This window comes from Dendropsophus ebraccatus, chromosome 1 (genome assembly GCF_027789765.1).
Source record: "Dendropsophus ebraccatus isolate aDenEbr1 chromosome 1, aDenEbr1.pat, whole genome shotgun sequence".
In the NCBI taxonomy this organism is placed as follows: Eukaryota; Metazoa; Chordata; class Amphibia; order Anura; family Hylidae; genus Dendropsophus; species Dendropsophus ebraccatus.
Window position 1 is genome coordinate 157652407 of NC_091454.1, and position 23393 is coordinate 157675799.

Here is a 23393-nt window from a genome sequence, read left to right on the forward strand (position 1 = left end):
CAATCCATTCTTAATGCAGCTATTCTTATCTCCCCGTCCAGTCATTACGCCAACTCCCCCCTCCCGCACCCCCTGTGCCAGTCACTACACTTGCTCCCCATTCAGCACAGAATACAATACAAAGTCCTAATAATCCTACTCATTCTAAAAGCTCCCCACAGTGCTGCACCTCCCTACTTCTATTCCCTCATCTGTATCTACCGCCCCACACACGCTTTACACCTAACATCCTCCATAATCCACACCTCTTACTCCCATTTTCACGCATTTACCCGAGCGGCACTAGTTCTATAAAATGCATTGCTTTAGAAAGTAATACTCATCCCTAATAACCAAGAACCTTATAGCCTACACTATACGATGAAGGCTCAGAGTTTGACAGATGACTGATAGACAAAGAAAAAGGCAAGTCACTGATCTCATATCTGTAAAAGTTTTGAAAAAAAGAACAATTTCTTCAGTTAGAGGCATTGAGGCTATAAACTGCAGAATGATCAATAAACCGAATAGTAAAAATAAAAAAAAAGGCTATCATTGTAAATATGGTATGGGCATTTTCTCCATATCACCTCCATTTCACAGTGAGGCTAAAGGCAATATAACAATAAGAGGTTTTCATTTTGCGCATTGGAGAATTACACTTTCCCTCAGCTACTACTGAATGATTTTGTTTTTCAACAATGTTTTTAAAAGTTGTAATTTTAAATATCTGGGATTTCACATATTCTCTCTGCACCGCGCAGAAGTCAGATACCTGGTTTTAGAAACAAAAGATTAAAAAAGCTCTATTACTTACTGTTTGGTCTGTTAGAGGGGGCAGCACAATCTGCTTCTCGAGTCTATTAAGCACCAATTTCCATAATTCTTTTAAAACTCGTTTTAGTACAGTCTTTTCACAAATTTTAGCTGAAACCGATAACCTAGAGCAAAAAAAGTTACAATTTTAATAGTGGTGCAGTAAAACAATAAGAAAAAATAATAGGTCAAAAATCCAATTTTCTATTTGGTGATATGTATTAATTTGGTAAAGTTTTCACTTTTTATCTGTGACCTTACGAAAGTTCACTGAATCTCTGGATGTTATTTTGGTGATACCCTTATCTGAAACCACAGAATGGTGAGCTTTTGGAGAAAGTTCAAGGAGTACAAAAATAATGCACACTCATTTTGCAATTTTATTTTTGCTGAGAAATAATATTGCATTATCAGTTTATCACATAAAACAAAAAGTAATTATCCAGTGCTTCAATAATTCTATAATGTACCTTTGCATAACCAAAAATATTACAGGGATGTTACATGTAAGCCTTAGTCTCCCAGATGGCATGTCGCTAATATTTATAGTGAATCTGCACAGTGTAGAAACTGTATGTGGAGATGTATTCTGGCAATATGACATTTCAATCTGCACTAGAGAAGAATTATGGCCAAACAATAGTTTATAATTGTGTGAACATGCTGCTCTCTAGTGTGAAGTCATTTCATGTTTCCCTGTACAAATACAATGGGCTGTGATATGCAACAGATTGGGTATATCACTAACTTAACCCCTTCATGTCAGTAACATGTATATATACGTTCCTATTGCACATACCCCGTGCAGTAGGAATGTATATATACTGTACGTTCCTGTTACTGACGGGGTTACTGATGAGAGCGAGATCGCTGCAGAGATAGCGATCCCCACTCTTCTGAGTACAGCACCGGAGATAATGAGAATCAGCTGCGATCCCGCAGCTGACCCCCATTAACCCCTTAGTGACTGCCGATCAGACCCCAGATCAGCCCCCCTAGTGCCTCGATCACTAAACCTCTCCCTCCCCGGCGGCCATCAGATCCAAGATGGTCGCCGCCATCGCTGTGAACAGAGTATATCTGTTCACACCGATGGTAATGTAAAAATGAATAAAAGCCCCATGCTCTCCCCCACCGGTGGTAGCGGAGAGCATGGGGCAGTGATCGGGGACCCCCTAGGGGGGTCCCGGTACAAGCGATCAGCGGTATATACTATATACCGCTGATCGCTTGTGCCATGTGCTCCCCAGCACTTTTTATCCCGTCACCATGAATGATTGGTGACAGGGGATAAAAAGTGATGTGTCCATCCCCCCCAAGTCGCCCCCCCCCCAGTCATCCCCGTCCCCCAGTCACCCCCCCTTCCCCATATACTCACCTGATCCTGGGAGGTCCTTCCTCTTCGGCATCCTGGCTGGTTCTGATCTGCGCATGCGCGTCAGAACCAGCCATCTCTGAAAATTTAAAGTGACAGAGACCAATTTGGTCTCTGTCACTGAACTATGATTACTGTGATAGAAAATATCACAGTAATCATAGTAATATAGTGAAAATAAATGTGAAAAAGTGAAAAAAGTGAAAAACATACAAAAAAATAAAACACACACTTTTTATTATAGTAATAATTGCAGTTTACTCCCAAATTACCCCTAACCCCCCTTATTTACCCGTAACCACTGCAGGTTGCCCGTAACCACCCCAGGTTATCCGTAATCACGTCAGATTGCACGTTGCCCGTAACCACCGCACCTTTGCCGTAACCACCGCACGTTGCCCGTAATCACCGCACGTTGCCAGTGATCCCCTCCAGATTGTCCGTAATCACCCCAGATTGCTTGTAACCACCCCAAATTACATGTACCCACCCCAGATTACCTATAAGCACTTCAGTCTATCTGTAGCAATTCTAAATTGTCTGTAACCCCTCCAGGTTGCCCGTAACCACCGCAGGTTGCGCGTAACCACCCCAGGTTGCCCGTAATCATGCCAGATTACATGTAAGCCCCCAGATTGCACGCAACCACCGTAGGTTGCCTCTGACCACCGCACCCTGCCTCTGACCACCGCACCTTGCCTCTGACCACTGCACTTTGCCTATAACCATTCCAAATTGCCAATGACCCCCTCCAGATTGCCAGTAACCACGCCAGATTAAAGGTACCCACCTCAGATTACCTATAAGCACTTCAGTTTATCCGTAATCACCCCAGATTGTCTGCAACCACCCCAGATTATCCGTAACCACCCCAGATTGTCTGTAACCACCCCACGTTGCCCGTAACCACAGCAGGTTGCCTGTAACCACCCTAGATTGTCTGTAAAGACAGCAGGTTGTCCGTATCCACCCCACGTTGCCTGTAACCACCCCAGGTTGCCTCCAACCACCCCAGGTTGCCTGTAACCACCCCAGGTTGCCGTAACCACAGCAGGTTGCCCGTGACCACCCCATGTTGACCATATCCACCCCAGATTACCCGTAACCACCCCAGGTTGCCCGTAACCACCTCCAGATTACCTGGAACCACCCCAGACTGTCCATACCCACCCCACATTACCTGTAATCTCATTTTTTTTTTTTTTAGTAACTACGCTATTCTAATAACTATTACTAGCTGCGGTTTTGCTCCAGCAAATTGGCGCTCCTTCCATTCTGAGCCCCGCTGTGTGCCCATACAGTGGTTAATGCCCACATATGGGGTACTGTTGTACTCAGGAGAACCTTCTTTACAAATTTTGGGGTAAATTTTGTCTACAGTTCCTTGTGAAATTTAGAAATTTCAAACTAAACCAACATATTATTGGAAAAATTCAAGTTTTTAATTTTTACTGGCCAATTTTCAATACTTTCCTCTAATACCTGTGGGGCCAAAATGCTCATCCTACCCCAAGATGAATTCTTTGAGGGTTTTCCTTTCCAAAATGGGGTGACTTTTAGGGGGGTTCTATTCTGTAGACATTACAGTGGCGCTGCAAACGCACCTGGCGCTCAGAAACTTCTTCAGAAAAATCTGCACGGAAAATGCTAATTGGCGCTCCTTCCCTTCTGAGCCTGGCTGTGTGCCCAAACAGGGGTTTATGCCTACATATGGGGTACTGTTCTACTCAGGAGAACCTGTGTTACAGATTTTCGGGTGAATTTTCTCTCCTGTTCCTCGTGAAATTGAGAAATTTCAAACTAAAGGAACATATTATTGGAAAAATTCGAGTTTTTCATTTTTACTGTCTAATTTTGAATACTTTCCTCTAATACCTGTGGGGTCAAAATGCTCACCACACCCCAAAGTGAATTCTTTGAGGGGTGCACTTTCCAAAATTGGGTGACTTATGGCGAGATTGTACTCCGCTGGCACTACTGCAAACGCACCTGGTGCTCAGAAACTTCTTCAGCAAAATCTGCATTGAAAAAGCTAATTGGCGCTCCTTTCCTTCTGAGCCCTGCTGTGTGCCCATGCAGTGGTTTATGCCCACATATGAGGTACCTTTTTACTTAGGAATACCTGCGTTACGAATTTTGCAGTACTTTTTTTTTTTTTCTTGTTCCTCTTGAAATTGAGAAATTTCAAACTAAACGAACATATTATTGGAAAGATTTGAGTTTTTCATTTTTACTGTCTAATTTTGAATACTTTCCTCTAACACCTGTGGGGTCAAAATGCTCAGCCTACCCCAAGATGAATTCTTTGAGGGGTGCACTTTCCAAAATGGGGTGACTTATGTGTTTTTTTCTCTCTGCTGACACTACAGGGTCTCTGCAAATGCACCTGGCGCTGGGAAACTTCTTCAGCAAAATCTGCAATGGAAAAGCTAATTGGCGCTCCCTTCCTTCTGAGCCCTGCTGTGTGCCCATACAGTGGTTTACGCCCACATATGGGGTACCGTAGTACTCAAGAGAACCTGCGTTACAAATTTTGGGGTGCTTTTTCTTTTTGAAAATGAGAAACTTTAATATAAACATATATATTATTGGAAAATTTTTATTTTTCATTTTTTTTTTACGGCCTAATGGTGAATACTTTCCTCCAGCCCCTGTAGGGTTAAAATGCTCATTATACCCCTAGATTAATTCTTTACGGTGTGTAGTTTCCAAAATGGGGTCACTTATGGGGGTTTCCAGTATACAAACCTAATAAATCAACTTAAAAAAAGAACTGGTCCCTAAAAAAATCAGTTTTGGAAACTTTCACGAAAATGTGGTAATTTGCTGATAAATTTCTAAGCCCCGTAACACCCTAAAAAAGTTAAATATGTTTATGAAATGAAGCCAGAATAAAGAGGACATATCAGTAATGTGACTTAGTAACTAATTTATGTGATACGACTTTCTTAATTTAGAAGCAGAGAATTTCAAAGTTCATAAAACGCTAATTTTTTAGATTTTTCATGATATTTTGATGTTTTTCAAAAAAAAAAAAAAAACACACAAAGTAGTGACCAAATTTTGCCACTAATATAAAGTGCCATATGTGACGAAAAAACAATCTCAGAATCGCTAGCATACGTTAAAGCGTCACTGAGCTATAAGTTGGATCCCCAGGTTGCCTGTAACCACCAAAGTGAATCACTTTGTTCCTATTTGTATTTCCCTCATCGCGCTGCGGGGCTTTGAAGCCTGCTCCTAGCGTGCTGGAAAAAAGATGGAGCCAGTCCTGGGAAACTGGGAGAAGTTTCCCAGGATGGGAACCATCTTTTCCCAGCCCCTGGGGAGGAGCAGCATGGAACAGAGCAGACTTGAAAGCCTCACAGACTGATGAGCAGTATGCGGGTAGGAACAAAGTGCTTCGCTACTGTAAATTCATTCATTCCTGTTTACAATTCATCCGTGCAGGGGGGTTAGGATGCTTGGCGGCACACTCTTGGCAACAGCGGCTTCTTGTTAATTAGCACTTCATCCTGCTAAGAAATACTGATTAGCATGAAATGGCTGTTGCCAGGGTCATGCCTACCATGCATTCTATCCCTCTGCACTAAGGCGTTGTAATGAATAAAGTTTCTACACAGCAAATTGGTGAGTGCTGCTACTTCTTTTCTATATGTGAAGAATTTTTGAACTGTGCTTAGTTGCTGCCATTGCCCCCCGAGCTGGATCAGGTCAGGGAGATTATATCTAACCCCCTTTTTTAATTAGTTTTTATTTTTTTAAACATTGTAAAATACGGAATCATTGGATTCATATGGATAAAATTATACAGTAGATAATAAGTACATTTTTTCCAGTTAAAAGTATAAAAACTAAACTCATTAAATTATTTTTTTTTTCACCTCACCAATAACCTTTTTTTTTGGGAGTTTTTATGGTGATTTTTTTAACAAAAGTAATAAAACATTTATGGCTCTTAGAAGGCAAGAAGAAAAAAATGAAAATCCAAAAATGTAAATTTCCTGTTTCCTATTAAGGAGTTAAAGGGAAACTGCCAGTACCGATATGTATATATCCGTGCAGCAAGTTTCATTTAGCCTATCGAAGGAGCACCACATATATACCTTTACCGTTGCTTTGTGATCCAACGTTTTTGGTAAAAAAGATCTTTATTTTGGGCTGACAGTGTCACAGAGGCACCCGCCCTGCTCCCCTGTCGCTGTGTGTTTACGCTTTCTCCACCTCCTTCTAAATGATTCATAGCCAGCTTACTTTAAAAGCTTTAGGGGCCTATTCCACGGAGCGATAATTGGCTGAATCTGTCCAATTCGGCCGATTATCGCTCGGTGGAATAGAGAAAACGATCAGACGATTATTGTGTCCTCAGCTGATTGTTTATTGAGGCACAAACCTAAAATCATCAGTAACCCTGGTTGGCTAGGTGGAGGCAGAATAGGTTTTTTTTGTATTTGAGCAAAAGCATCAGCAATGGAACCTGGGACATTTTTCAAATACTGGAAAAAGGAGTTTTGGGGAACATAGCTTGGGAAAAATTGGTAATGGTAAAGACCTTAGTCAGAACATGGGACTGGCTGAAAAAAGCACTAAATAATCAGGGAACAATGGAGTTTGCCCCACTGTGGTTAAATGATGAGTTAGGGGAAATTAGGAAATTGGGAGTAGTAAAAGTATTGGAGGAGGTGGGGGTGAAAACAGTTAGAGACATAATGGACGAAAATAACATCAAAAGTTGGGATACTTTAAAAATAGAATATAGGATAGAGGAATGACATTGGTTCTCTTATGTTAGATGTAGAAAAGCGTTAGTTGTAAGTCAGAATAATAGTAAGCTGCAAGTATGTAGCCCCAGCCCACTAGTGGAAAAACTAAGGGGCGGGACAATCAAAAAGAAAGAGATTACAACAATATACTCGCACCTTATAAAGGAACAACAGATTGGGATAAAAAGTAAGGAAAAATGGGAGGGAGTAATTGGGGAAATAGATGAGAGCAGGTGGGAGAAAGTGCTGAAGAGTATTAAGGAAGTCTCAAGTGTGGGTAATCATAGAATTATTCAATTTAATATAGTACATCAATTATATTACACCCCAATGTTCCTTTGTAGAATAGGGAAGCGAAAGGATGTAAAGTGTCCAAGATGTGGTTGTGGGGAGGCGGATTTTGCACATATGCTTTGGACATGTAGCGTTTTGCAAGAGTACTGGGGGAGAGTGCACAAAAAAATTGAAGGGAAGAGTAAGGTGAAATTTGAGCTGAACCCAGTCACTGCTTTGTTGGGAGACACCACTAACATCATTGCGAGAAAAAGGAGTAAGAAAACTGTACAAAAAAATGCTTTTCTATGCTAGATTTATTATAATTAGACAATGGATGGCTCCGGGGACTCCAAGTTGTGAAAAATGGGAAAGATGTTATGAAATGTATGAGGGAGTGGGGAATTAGAGGGGAGGGGGCGAGGCGAGCTTTTTATGTGTATGTATGTATATATATATATATATATATATATATATATATATATGTGTGTGTGTATATTTAACTTTTTTTTTTTTGTCAGACCAGGGGGGGGGGGGGTGGAGGGGTAATTTGGGGATTTTTTTTGTATGGTGGTTAATTTGTATTACGTGCTTGTATATGTAAAATTGTTATGATGAAGTAATGATGTCACTTTTGTATGGGAAAATATTGAAAAATAAATAAAAAGATATGAATTTTTTTTTAAAAAAATCATCAGTAACCCACCGCGCATCGCTTCGTAAAATAGCGGTGTGCGACGGCCGACCGACGATTCAAGCAGCATACATTACCTAGAAGGGCTTCTCCTCCGCTTCGTCTTCATCCCGGTCCCATGCGCAGCAGCAGCTTCGGTGCTGCCTGACTGAGCTGTCAGACCGCTTAGCCAATCACAGGCCGGAGTTGATGCTTCGAGCAGGAACGGGAGGAAGATGGAGCGGAGGAGAAGCCCTGCTAGATAATAAGGGCTGCAAGGACATCTGTAACGATGTCCCTGCAGCCCTCGCTAAACAATCATCAGGCCATGGAATAGGCCCAGTAAACGAGCACCGATCTAGCAGATTAGCGCTCGTTTGCATTATTGATCGGCCCATTGAATAGGGCCCTTAGAACAGGGCAGGCGCAGTCACAGACAAACCTTTGTGACACTGTCTGCCTAAAGCAAAGATCCTTTTTATCGATGATGCTGGATCAAACAGCATCACTTAAGGAAAGTATGCAATGTTTCTGTGATAGGCTAATGGAGACTGACAGCATGGATATATGCACATCTGTGCTGTCAATTTCTCTTTGAAGGGAATCTGAATGTGCTGCAAATAGATAATGGGGCAGTAAGATCAACCAGACCTATACTAAAGCTAATGGTCTTTTTACAAGTTATAAAATCTAGTTTTTGTCCATGACGTCTCCAGGAGGAGGGACAAAGGTGCTGCAATGAAAAAACATTGCTTATCGTCTCTTCACCCCTTCCCCTCCCTCTCAGGCATGATCGACAAACAGGGCTTGGCTTACAGTTTTTGCATACAAAATTGGTTGCTTTTTAAGTAGCTGGAAATACTGGGTACAAAAAATAAGCGGACTGTTAACAAAATCATCCCCAATAAACCACAAATCAACTAATTTATAGGCATTTTACATCACATGTGCACTAATGGCAGATTTTACATTGACTACAACAAATAGATTACAGTATTGTTACAATGAAATCAGACAATTTTTTAATCTTTTTTTTTTTACTTCAAAAACTGTGTTTTACATGTGTTTTAAATGTATATGTGATTAACTTAACTATTGTGTTTTCACAGGGGTGATTAGTACAGGGATGTGTATGCACAAAGAACTAAGTAAATGAGGAAGATTGGGGATTTGAGGCTAGAATACCACAAGTACCCAATCATTGTAGAGATTTCTGCTGTGTCAATGGGAGGAACTCAATGTCAAGCCACTCTAACAAATTCTATGAATATTATACTTGCTAGAGTGACTATATTAATGTTAATAGATAGATATAAATAGCATCCCGTTATACATCCCACACGACATTCAGTACTAACGTTTTATCCAGAAAATCCATCAGTGGCCGCAATACGATTTCAGCATCCATTGCTGCATTGTTTCTGTTTGTGGATGCATTTCCATTCCCTCTCATCTGATTTAATTCCACACTCATTTGTCTCACACAGTCCTCAATTATGTTCTGGAAACTAGAAACACAAGAAAGTTGTATTAAGTTTTTAGCCTTTCTTTCTTTTTCTGCCAATTGATTTACTTTGTTAGCCACTATAATGATGCACATCTTTAGAACATTTATACAAAGCCTTTCCTTTCCTTTGTCTTCCTTTGTCCCTTCCTTACCCTGCCTATCTGTTTTCAGAATCTTCCCACTATGTTGTTATCCTTTTTACCTGCTGACTTCTTTTATTAATGGGTTTATGGTGGTTTTGGTCCTTTATGTTCTGTGTTTGTTTCATGCTTTAATTAATTGTTGTATTAAAGCAGTTCATTCAGTAGAAAATTGTACTGTACCTAATATATATATATATATATATATATATATATATTAAAGTTATACCTAATATATATTACAGTTATTTCTAAACTATATAATTTATCTCACGTCTTAAAAAATATAAAAATACCACAGTATATTAGTGTTGGAATATACCGTAATTATGTGTCCACACTACATTTGTATAATGTACATGGAGGAGACATATGGTGCTATTTGTGCCAGAAAAAAAAAACTAGCTTACATGATGTGAACCACATTGAGGCTTAGTTCACACAGTGTCTTCTTTAGCCGTTCTGCGGCCGTTTTTGTGGATGTCCGTCATTTTGAGGCCAAATCATTCAAAATAACGGGCATTATTTGGCTTTAAAATGACGGAAGTCCAAAATAATGGCCCTCAAATGGCCAAAAAAGATGTTGGGTGAACTTAGCCTATCAGTGTATTTTAGACACTTTTTATACGCTCACCAAACGGACATGGCCTAAATGTGGAAAAAGTGTGCCACTTTTTGGAATAAATCTAGTCTAGTAATAGATGATTCAGACATAGGCTATGTTCACATTCAGTAAAAGACCGGCTGTTCTGTGACCCAGACGGGTCACGGAACGGCCGGCCTCTGCCCGGATCATCCCGGCCGGTACTTAAGTAAGATGATCTTTCCGGCCGAAGGGCTCTGATGCGGGTGCATCAGCGCACGCCCACATCAGAGCTTCCCATAGCACACAGCCGCTCGCTTTACTGTGTGAACTGACAGGATTTCCTACGGCCGCAATTCATTGAATTGCGACCGCAGAAAACTGACATGTCAGTTCTTTGCAGTGCCGCACGGGATCCCGGCCGGAGTGTATACGATGTGTATACGCTCCGGCCGGGATCCCATTGAAACAGAGGCAGTTTTCCACTCCGCAGAAAGTATGGCCGTTGTTAGATAAAAATCTAATAAACAATCTCATACTGTCTAGTTTAAATAAAAACTGTTTAGAAATCAGCCAACGGGCTGCAGCCAGTGAGTGACAAACTCATTGATCAGAGCTTGTTTGCTGTACTTTCCCAAGGCATGTTTAATCATGCTGCTGAACTGCATGAATGTTTCTGCAATACATCATTGTGGGCCACACACATCCAATGTTTGGCCGATAACTATGCATTTAATGGGCTGCGCAAAAAACATCCAGTCAGTGTTTTCTTGTTCATCAGATGATAAACACATACAGATTTACAATTCTAAATAAATTTGAAGGTTCTGAGATGTGGTGACCATTCATGAAATGTGGGTATGGTTAAAGAGTCACTGTCGTTATAACTCTTAAAATCGAAAACAACAAGAGATGTGATAAAAAGCAAGTTTGCAATTTATGTTAATAATAATAATAATAATAATAATAATAATAATAATAATAATAATAATAAATAATAATAAGTATTATTATTATTAGAAACACAGGACTTTCTGTGTTTAATCTCTTTGAAAAAAAGATACTAAACACAGGAAGTTCGGGTCATCTAAGCGCTCACAGAAAAGGCAGTCATGTGACTGATAGACACATTGAGCTATGACACTCTGTACTGGCTAGGACTTCCTGCATTTACTCTCTTTTTTCAACCAGCACAAGACAAATCTGTACAGTATGGGTACTTAAGGTGTTCCTTTGCCTTAAAAAATTCATGGCCATTAATATTATACACATGGAAGCTACAACTTTCTTCATTCTCATGAAACCACCCCCACCACAAAGATACAGTATAACTTTGTCTCTGACAACGTTGATGGTCTGAGACATAGGTTAAATAAATAAGTTATACACTTAGCAAGGTATTGTATTAATAGAATTTTAAAACCCAAGGTCTATGACACAGGATTAAGAGCCTAATCCAAAAACAGTTGAGATGAAACAAAAATCCTTTTAATTTAACCATTAGGCGACCCTGGACGTACCCGTACGTCCAGGGCCGCCTCCCCGCATTCAGAGCGTGGCCGGGTGCTGCTCGTAGCCCGGGACCGCGTGCACGGTCTGATTGCCGTGCCCGCTAATACAGTAATCGAATGCAGCTGTCAAAGTTGACAGATGCATCCGATTACCGAATGCAGCTGTTCCCTGGTGTCTAGTGCAGCACAGATCTCAATGAGAGATCAGTGCACTTATACTAGAAGTTCCCCAGGGGGGCTTCTAGTATAAGTGTAAAAGTTAAAATAAAAGTGTTATTATAAGTAAAAAGCCCCCTCCCCTAATAAAAGTCAGAATCACCCCCCTTTTCCCATGTTATAAATAAAAATAAACAAATAAATAAACAAACATTTTTGGTATCGCCATGTGCGTAATCGCTCAAACTATTAATTTATCTCATTCCTGATCTCGCACTGTAAATGGCGTAAGCACAAAAAAATCCCAAAGTGCAAAATTGTGCATTTTTGGTTGCATCAAATCCATAAAAATTGTAATAAAAAGCGATCAAAAAGTCGCATATGCGCAATCAAGGTACCGATAGAAATAACATGTCAAAAAATGACACCTGACACAGCCCCATAGACCAAAGGATAAAAGCGTTATAAGCCTGGGAAGGGAGCGATTTTAAGGAACGTATTTATGTTAACAATGGTTTGAATTTTTTTAGCGGTCATCAGATACAATAAAAGTTATACATGTTACATATCTTTGTAATCGTAACAACTTGAGGATCATATATAACAAGTCAGTTTTACCCATGGGCGAACGCCGTAAAAATGAAAAATCCCCAAATAAAAGAAATGCGTTTTTTTTTTTTTCAATTTCACCTCACTTTGAATTTTTTTCTGGTTTCGAAGTGTACTTTATGAAAAAATTCATCCTGTCATTGCAAAGTACAATTAGTGGCGCAAAAATTAAGGGCTCATGTGGGTCTCTAGGTGGAAAAATGCAAGTGCTATGGCCTTTTAAGCACAAGGAGGAAAAAACGAAAACGCAAAAATTGAAATTGGCCAGTCCTCTAAGGGTTAAGGTGAGCATTCCAATCAGGTCTAAGCTGTCACTGATCTACTGTGTGAATATGCTGCAGGGGCTCCTGTTGACGCCATAGCCTCTTCAGTGTTTATCAACACTCCTAACTGCATTGCTGTACATTAGCAGTTGCAGTGTAAGCTACTGCATCTTTGCCCCCTTTAAGTGAGTGGGCCATTGCTGCAGTTTGTTGCACCCTAGGTACTAAGAGTAAGGTGATACATATATGAGTGCTGGCATACACTGAAAAGTCTCTTTTTTTTTTCAACCAGCAACCAAGACTTAAAATCTGTCTTCAGGAGACTGGACCTGGATTTCAGATACTGTAAGTACTGTATAGTTCTGTTATAAAGCATACTAACCAAAAACAAGTAATGAATATAAATTGCACACTTGCTTTATATCACACATCCTATAGATTTAGTGTCATTTATAATGACAGTGACACTTTAAGACTAAAGTAGATCAGCCATCAATAACAATAATATGTCCCTTAAATATTGGATTATACATGCACAAATGTTAAAAAATGGATGAAGCAATCATGCAATGGCTGCTATCAAGTCATTTTTAACAGATGGAACACAGAATGTGTAACAGAACAGGTGCCACTGACTTAAATGGTAAAAAAAAAAAGAATTTTTTTTTCCTTTTTAATCCAATTATAATGGCGTAGCAGTTTATGCTATTTTGTCTGCCAAAAAGGAAACCAGATGAAACAGATGCCAGCTGATGGTTTTTGCCATCAGGAAAGTCCCTCTGAAACTAATAAAGACGTTAAAGAAAAAAATGTTACTGTTTTTATAGGTGAAAACAATAGAGCAGAGTAGAGGAACCTGCTACCTTGATAGAATCTAAATAACATAAACTGCACAATGATCATAATTACCTTGCTCCAAATGTGCAGCTAAGCTCATCCAACACTGTGCTGAGCTTCAGCTGGAGTTCTTTAAGCATTGCACTGGCATCCGGATCCAGCTGCAGAGAGAAGCAAGGATTTAGCACAGTAATTTTATCAGCACTCACATCCTACCTACCACTCAGAGTCTTTTTTGCAACTCCAAAAAACTTTTTTTTATTTTTACCTTAGAAGACTTCTTTTTGACATCTGCTTTATTTTTAATGAAAATTTTTCATTTTTATCCAGGGATTGGTGCAAACATTGTAAACAATAAAGGCACGTTAACTAGGCATTAAAGACTACAGAGAAGAAAAAAAGCCCCTATCTTGCCGAACATCATGGGAGCAAGCCATATTTCCCATTTGGGTGATATAGTCATCGTCTAGCCCTCAGCTTGTTGGATGGATTCCATTGTCAAAAATAAATATATTGGGCTTAAAGAAATGAAAGCTATTAATAATAAAGACATTACATATAGAGCAAGGAAATCATGTGGTTTGTATATGAAGTCTTAAATATTTGATACTTTCTCATTTCCCTCTGAGGTAATAAAATGGAATGAATGGGATGCCTTGATTTTTGTAACTGGCCATTTTTCTTTTCTTATGTTAAGGTTTTAGGTATATGGGGTCATTATGTAGTAACAAAGAAGCACAGAAATCTAGCTAAATACAGATACCCCTTCCTGCACTGGGATCCCAGGATAATTGTAGCTGACTTAAAGTGTAGCTATTTATTACCAAGGGATTGTATAGGAATAACATGCAGCACACGTTACTGAATGTAAATAATGCTGCTCCATTGATTTCAGGTACAAGGTTAATGTGAACCACCACTATGTTAACTAGGTAATAACAAGCACACGGCTTGTATTGTCACTGTTGTATCCGATGCAACAGTGTTGTTTGTGCTTAGGTTTAGCAATTTTCTATTAAATGCAATTATACCTATACAGACATGTTGTATTATAGATAGAAATGTCTAAATTGAATCTTTAGCATTGCATTTCTAGGCATGCTTAACCATGTCATGTCAATAACCTGTTGTACTAGGACTCTATGATGACGGGGGTTCACTTACAGAGTTTATGGGACTCATTTTTTTAGAGAATTTTGAAAGTTTCATAGTTGAGAGGAGCCACAAATAACATCTTCCATTTTGGAGGATTATCACTAAGGCCAATGATTGGCTGAGTAGACACTTCCTGTGTGTAGAAAATAAGGCAGAAGCACTACTTAACCAGGACTAGGAACAGTTGGGACACACAAATAGAGTAACTGGGCAAGTGAGAAAAAAATTATGTTGTCCCAAGTACTTACCTGAGATGTTTATGGGTCTGAACAACTCTTCTAGTTTTCACTATTGGTAATTGAACAAATGATGCAGAGTACCCTAATGTATCATTGATGTAAGTACCAGCAGGTGTAAACTAGAGATGAGCGAACCGGGTTCGGGTTCGAGTCGATCCGAACCCGAACGATCGGTATTTGATTAGCCGGGGCTTCTGAACTTGGATAAAGCTCTAAGGTTGTCTGAAAAACATAGATACAGCCAATGACTATATCCATGTTTTCCACATAGCCTTAGGGCTTTATCCAAGTTCAGCAGCCACCGCTAATCAAATACCGAATGCTCGGGTTCGGATCGACTCAAACCCGAACCCGGTTCGCTCATCTCTAGTGTACACCATTGTTTACCATTGTATAGTCTCAGGTGTCCTGATTAGAGATGGGTAAACTTTTCAAAAATCTGGTTTGGTTGGCTTACTGAACTTACTGCACAAAAAACTTAAAGTGTCACAGTCGTTATACTGTAACTTTCACAATCTAAATCAACAGTAGATACTCTATGATATAAAGCAGGTTTGCAATACCCATTCATTATTTTTTTTTAGTTATCATGAAAAACATGGCACTTCCTGTTTTCTGACTGTTTCTTTTCTCAAAAAAACAGGAAACAGTCAGAAAACAGGAAGTCCTGTGTATCCCAGGCCATCTGAGCGCTCACAAAGAGAAGGCAGTCATGCGATTGACAGACATATTGAGCTGTGACTCTCTGTACTGGCTGGAACTCCTGTGTTTAGTCTGTTTTTTTTTAACAAACACAAGTCTAAAAAACCTGCCTTCAGGAGACTGGACCTGGATTTCTGGTAAGTTCAGCTTTGTTTTACAGCATGATCACAACCAAAAAATAATGAATGTATATTGCAAACTTGCTTTATATCACATCTACTGTTGATTTAGATTTTGAAAGTTATAACGACAGTGACACTTTAGGTCCATGTTCACATGGCGTGAGACACCGGCCGTTCTGTGACCCAGCCGAGTCACGGAATGGCCAGTGTCAATGAAGAACATCCCGGCCGGTACTGCAGTACTGGTCGGATAATCTTCACTGCTGCTAAATTCGAATGCGGGCACATCAGTGAGCACCCGCATTCGAATTCCCCGCTGCACAGAATGGAGCGTGCGGCCAAGCCGCACGCTCCATTGTGTGAACTGACAGGTTCTATACTTTGTGTATACACTCTGGCCGGGATTCCCTTAGCCTGCAGCACTATGTAAGGTCCGTAGGAATCACGGCCGTTGTTGCCGATTTGCAACAACAGCCGTGACTCCTACGGCACTTACGTAGTGTGAACATAGCCTAAACATGTAACAATTGTGATTAAGCAAACAGACCTGAATTTATCAAAGTGTGTAATATGGGTGTAAACTGTCCATCCCTACCCATCACAGCTCAGCTTTTATTTTTTTCAGACCAGAAAGCTGTGAGCTGTAATACAATAATAATAGTATTGGAGGCAGAGCACCAGAAGCTACAAAATGATATAAACAGCTGATTTTTTTTATATTGAGTATAGGTCCTCTTTAAAGATTTCTGACATTTAAATTACTAGGAGATTTAAAAATTCATTTCAGTATTACTTTTGGCAACATACTAGCAGGACCTTGGAAAGACTGGTTTTATTAATATAACACTCCCCTATTTTATAGTATATGCCCCACTTTGTCAACGTTATTATAAAAGCAGGTACATGATTTTTTAATGTTAAGTCCCCTTGGGTACTATCTCCAACATATATCATTGTAAAAAAAAAAAATGTTCAGCCTACTGTAGTATTCATGGACTTTTAGATGTTTATTGCTATTACAACTCCAGTCCCATATGCCATATAAAGCTAAGGTTATCGCTTGTAAAATTACCAGTTGAGACCTCTTGAGACTGGAAATGTTAATCTTTATCTGTTGACCCATGTCTCAGCGTGTATTTACTTTGTAGAAGCAACAAACGTAGCCTTGTTTATATGGCAAAGCTGCATATTACTAATGGCATCTATAAAACTACTTACCATGACAAACAGCTAGAATTTTCATCAGGATTTGTTTTCATTTTTTACAATGTTTATTTGTTAAGTTTATACATTTGGGTATTTAGTCCTATATGTGGTTATTCTTTTTTTTTTTTATGATAGGCTCATAGCATATGCATATGCCTATGTTGTTTTATTAATGTGGTGGTAGAATGTAAACTTTACACTTACTGTAGCTGCAAAATGCCTTTGCTATGAAGGTTTTTTATTTTGATGGTAAAATCTACAGTGCAATTACATTGTTAAACAGCCTTGTGAGCCGTTATTGTGTCTCTGCTACCTATTATGCCTACAAAATATAAAACAACCAAAACATGATTATTCTTTAATTCTCATTCCCCAGAACTAAATAAAGCTTTTGTTGTAAACCTAAATAATGCACAAAAGCCTGAAGACAAAGCCTGTTTAATAGAATGATGTACAAATAACTGGAAGGTCGAGAAATAAAAGAACAAAGTGTACAGTATATTACACTACTTTACACAATCTTACAGTTTACATGTACGAGTAATCTACGAAATAGGCTATGATCCCACAATGTAAAAATAATGATTAGAGATGAGCAAATCATTGAAAAATTTTGTTTGCAAATTTACCACAAAATTTACGAACTTGTGAACCGAAGTTAACAAATCAATTTATACTTGTCTGTGCTTCCCTGGTGTCTCATTTCCTGTCTTCAGCTGCACCCTCAGCCAATCACTGGCCACGGCACTTTCCGTTCTCAGTTAGTGATTGGTTGAGGAGAGAGTAACAGCCCACTGAGCCAATCATTGACTAACTGAGAACACACAGCACCACTGCTAGGGATTGGCTGGGTGGGCTGTCACTTTTGTGTCTTGAAAGTGACAGCCTGCTCAGCCAATCACTGACCGTGGTGCTGTACCTCAGTCAGTGATCGCCTGAGCACATAACTGAAGACACAGAAAAGAACACCGGGGGAGCATGGACAGGTAAATAGTATTGGTAAATGGAGGTATATAGTGGATGCTACCCTGTTAGACAGGGCAATTAGCAGTGAGATTCGATATGGCAGCACTAAGAAATTAGATCATATACTGTTCACACTAGTTTTTTGGAGGCTGTGGTATACAATCTGTTGGTAAATGGAGGTATATAGTGGATGCCACCCCCTTAGACAGGGCAATTAGAAGTAAGATTCGATATGGCAGCACTGTACTGGTGGTGCATTATACCAAATCACTGGGTGTTGGGTGTACATGTTACTGGGTGTGTATTATACCAAGTCACTGGGTGCTGGTTGTGCTTTATGACAAGTCACTGGGTGCTGGGTGTACATTATACCAAGTAACTGGGTGCTGGTTGTGCATTTTGCCAAGTCACTGGGTGCTGTGAAGACAGTGTTCCATCTAATAAATCTCTGGATGCTGTGAATACAGTGTGCATTCCAAAAAACAAAAACAAAAAACCCTTTACAGTCAATTAAAAGATGTCCAATCATACAAAAATAGCCTGGCCCTTCTAAGGGTACCGCCAATATCAGTGGCCAAGGTGGCACAGAAGGTAGTCCCAGTGAAAGACACATTCATGGGAGTGTTGATTGCGTGTCAGAGACCCAATTTTAATTGCCTTAGGCAAGCCTAGCAGATTACCTAGGATGAGAGCTTGGGAGAGGACAAGTTAGTCCAGGACTATTATGATGATTATAACGTTGTAGACCCCATTTGGAATCTGGGTACCATTGCGGCTGCTCAGAAGAACTGCCCCCAGAAGATCAGCGGTCTAACAGTTCTTCCATCTTGGGGGCGGGAAAAATTATTCTGCCATATGTAACATCTGTGAACATAAAGTGGATTGGGGTTTGGATCCTATTCAACATTTGTTGAAAGAAACATTACTCTGTAATAGTCCCATTATTGTAGCTAACTTAGATTGGCTGTTGTAATGAGATTCAGTTGTGTCAAATTTGCGAACCACGCTAACTAATTTTCGACTGCTTTGCTCATGTCTAATAATAATCCAATTACATGAACACTTTTCAATTTGAATTAACACCTCCAGTATTCCCCAGCATACAACATATAAGAGAAAAAAGGCTACAAAGTGATGCACATATTGAAATGAAACTGTCTCTCCTAAGGCTACAGTATACAGGAAGAGACACTAAAATGCATTTTAATGGCTTCCATAACATGCAAACATTGTTAGAAGTGACGTATTGGACTGTCAGGATTTTGCCGCTCCACTTATGCTTGGAGATGTGTTGAGAAGCACTGAAGCAGCAAAGCTGCCAGGATGTTCTTCTCACCTTACATTACCTTTCTTACTTGTATGTAATGAATGTGATAGGAATAATTGGGGAAGCAGCATACACATATGAAATACTGCTATGACTAATGCAATAATTGTTGACATAGCTTGGCCTCTTTGTGGAACTCTGTCACAATCGCTTTTCTTTACATTTTATTTCTATGTTCAATTTAACATGATTTACTTACATGGTGCTTTGAAGTTTTCTATATAAAATACAGTATGTTATTTATTAAGGGCATAAGGGCAACTCAACCATTCTCAAGTCCGATCGTTCAGCATTTAAATACCGGTGGTTGAAGAAGTTTTATGCTCGAGTTGCGGTCATCTCTAGTAACTATAATTATTTATGGTGTAAGGATGAACCTTGTGTACATAGTACTTTAGAGTTAGAAAGGGGTCATTATGGTTTTCAACAATGCATTTAGAATAGGATCGTGATACTTTAGAATGCCTTTGGCAGACAGCAGCTGTTAAAGCAAAAATTAAAACTGGGCTTAATGTTAACTCTGGATGAGGAATTCATTACTGAGTGTTGCTGCTTTTGGCAATGCTTTCTAAAAAGTAAAAGTTTCCAAGTTTTTTTTTTTTTTTTTTAATAAAAAGAGAAAAATACTGCACTTGTGGCACATGCTGAAAGTTTTAATTTTCCCATAGCATCTACTTACAGCCCAGCTTTCAAATCTTAAAGAGCTCTGGTAAAATTAAAGCTGAGATGTAATTCTACCAGTTTTGTACCCATATTTATTTCACGCAGATTGATTAATCTGCTCCATAGTGACTAAAATAATATTAAAAATAATGCATTCACTGTGGGTATGCTACTTTACGTCATTACCTTTTGCCATTTATCCTGTTGTAGATCAGTGCCTAACTCAGAAGTATAAGTTTACTACTTGAAAGTGTCTAGTGTCAAGTAGTAAACTCTTAAAGCATAACTTTTTTTTCCAGCTGTATTTTAGGACGGTCATATTTTGATAATTATGGGGGTAATTAATGATCACTCTTACAGCTGTATTTATAAAAATATGGCTGTACTTTAGCCTTAAAATTACGTCCTTCCTAAAATATATCCGGGGGGAAAAAAACAAACAAAAAAAAAACATTGTGTGAACATACTTTTAGACATTAAATGACCAGGCCTTAAAATTTGTTGCATAACCAGAAAGAATATGCTTTTAAAGTATAACTGCAACTTGCACATAAGGATTAGTATTTGCATATGACAAAAGCTCATTCATCTGTGAAAGTCAATACTAAATAGTTTACCAGTCACTGATCAATGAATGTTAATTCTGAAGAATAGTGCCCCAATAACCAACCAATATATGTCACTAGTAAAGAATGAATTGCAAATAACTGATCAATGTATGCTAATGCTAAGGGGGCCCAATCTTTACTGATCTGTGAAACTTATAGATAAGAATGGTGTCTCAGTAACTGGTTATATTTTTTATAATAAAATCAATCTGTCTGTGGAAAGATGTCTTGTATTTTAGCCTACTGTACAAGCCTGTCTTTGACTACTGAAGCCCCTTCACATACATGCTCATGCACTCAAAGAGGCTTACCCTTAGCATATGAAGCTAAATACACTATGTGACAATTTATTATCCCTTAAGACAAAAACAGGTTTGTGAGATGTATTACCTAATGCTGAGAATTATTCTTAAAACAGTACAAGGAACTTGTCTAGATGATCAAGGATGAGGAGCTCCTAAACAGCCTGTATGGCTTAATCACTGAGCTATTACAGGCTGAAGTGGTTTATTTCCTAATCCCCCAGGTAAAGGAATGACAATGCTTCTGTTACAGCATTCACTCAGGTTAGAGTAATGGCCTCTTTTATTGATATTTCTGGGTTCTCCTGCCCAAAGGTAAAACAGATTCAAAGAAATGAATCTTTCCTATGGATGTCTGTGAGTGGATGTATAGTTCAGTTCTGGCAGAGATATCGGGTACTTTTAGTTGATTACTGAGCGATATATTTACAGTAAAAAAGGATTAAATTGTTTGTATGATCTATAGTACCAGTATTGCTGTAAATTGCTAATATACTTTGTATTAAAGGTCAATCGCTTGGCACTCATTTTGAGTTACACATGCTTGTCCATAAAACATAATCTATGCCTTTCTCCCCACCCCGTTATATAGGCAATAAGGTCAGTGCACAGGGAGATAAGTTTTAGGCACCTAGTTTCTCCTGGTGTCTCTCTGATCCTGTCCCGGCATCTGTGGGGATGGCCAATTACAGGCTGACTAGGATGGGGCATCACTGCAGCCTGTGATTAGGTTAGCAGGCTGTAACTCTTGTCTCTAGAGTGACAACCCACTCAATCAAACAAAGGAAGTGGTGCCGTCCTGTCCCACTCAGCCTGTGATTGGCGGAGCGGGCTGTCACCTCTGAGACAAAAGTGACAGGCTGGAGTGCTGCCCCATCCTTATCAACCTGTTATTGGCTGAGAGTGCTGTAACTCTTGTCTCAGTAGTGACAGTCCACGCAGCCAATCACAGGCTGACTGAGATGGGAGAGCACCATGGCCTGTGATTGGCTGTGTGGGCTGTCCTAGTCCGCCTGTGATTGGCTGAGTAGGCCCTCACTGTAGAAGACGTCGGGATGGGAACAGACAAGAAGGACCCAGAGGGAGCGCGAACATGTAAGTATTTAGCCTTTAGAAACTGCATTTAAATAGCAAAAAACTTGCTGTCATTTAGCTGTTTTAATGCGGTTCGTTAAAGTTTGGTTCGGCACAAACCCGAACTTTATATTAAAGTTCTGCAAACCTGCCGAACCGAACTTTTAAAAGTTCTCTCATCTCGAATTATGAGTATTATCTTATTATTTTCTTGCAATAAATTTTTTTTGGGTGGGGTAGGTGGTGAAGGTGCAGGTAAACCCAAATGTAGTGTATATGATTGAGATATATGTAATTTTTGATGATGTCATTTTCAATTAGGTCACTGTCACGTCTATGCTTATTTAGACTTTAGCACGGTACTCTCCTTGAAAAATGCGTCCGAGACTGTGCTTTTGGCCATGATTCAATGCTTGAATTTTGTGTTTCATTTGCTCTAGTTGAAACTTGGTCTTTTTTCAGTTCTTGCCATGTGGTGATTGACAGGTTCCACCACACTCATCTGGGTTTCTGCTAGCCTGGGCTGCAGATAGGCATTCTCAGTGATGATGGACAGTTGTTTTCGCCACTCATTCGTTTCTTTGTCAGTCTCTGTTTATTGTGGCTGGTCCAATGACGCTCTGGACTGGGACTTTACATTGCATAAACAGTTTGCCAGCTCACACCTGATTGCTTGCTATTAGCCTCTGTTTAAGCATGCTAGCATATCCTCCTGTATCTCATATCTTGTTTATTCTGACCTGTGCAACTGTTACTTGACTATTCTTTTAGTTCTTATTCTGTTCCTTGCTGCCTGACTGGTTCTGACCCTTGGCTTGTTGATTACCAGTACTTGTTTGTTTGTCTTCTCTGTATTTTGTGTATTCACATGTGGCATAGGAAGGGGCCATCACCAGGTTCTCTTTTACTACTCAGGGTTGCTAAAGCAAGTGGGCAGGGACAGCTGGGTAGGCCAAGCATTAGGCCTCACTGTCCTTATCTCCCCCTTCCTCCCAGGTTTCTGGCAGTAGCTATTGAGATAAGTCACATTTCTTTTCTGAGAACTGGCATGGTTGTAAGATGCAACTCTTATTACATGTGTTTGGGGTGACTGTTAGTGTTGAAGCCTAGGGGTTATACCTTTGGATAGAGAATAGAAGCTGACACTAAACATTCTGTAGCGAAAACCTTAGCAGGTCCTCCTTAGCATCATAGATAGAATTACATAGGAGTATAAAGATATGATGGGACCATGTAATTCACAGTAGGTTACGGTCAAAGTCCAGCCCCCTCCCTGGACAATGATCTCTCCAAAGGTCATAGAACATGCCTAGAAACTCTCCCATAGACATGAATGGATTAAGTTGTAGTCTGTTGTGTCTATGTCAATGAGGCTTGCTGTAAAGCATATGCTTGTAAATGTAGCTTAGCCTAGTGGCTGGCCCATAATAATGTACAAACATTTTTAATAAAAAATGTACACTTATAAAATAGAAACAGATAAGAAAAAGAGCATACAGCATTTCAGTTATTCGTGTCTATACAGTAAAAAATAACCTAGGCAA

The 23393-nt window shown here is 39.5% G+C and overlaps 1 protein-coding gene across 1 annotated transcript in view; it reads right to left on the reverse strand.

Annotated features, from left to right (window-relative positions):
• The window catches only part of UNC13C (unc-13 homolog C), a 393542-nt gene that overhangs the window by 63382 nt on the left and 306767 nt on the right, over positions 1–23393 (reverse strand). The window contains exons 24-26 of the mRNA XM_069982623.1: positions 13558–13646; positions 9238–9387; positions 797–920 (exon numbers count right to left, since the gene is read on the reverse strand). Coding sequence (XP_069838724.1) covers positions 797–920; positions 9238–9387; positions 13558–13646 — 363 coding nt within the window. The remainder of the gene's footprint in view (positions 1–796; positions 921–9237; positions 9388–13557; positions 13647–23393) is intronic.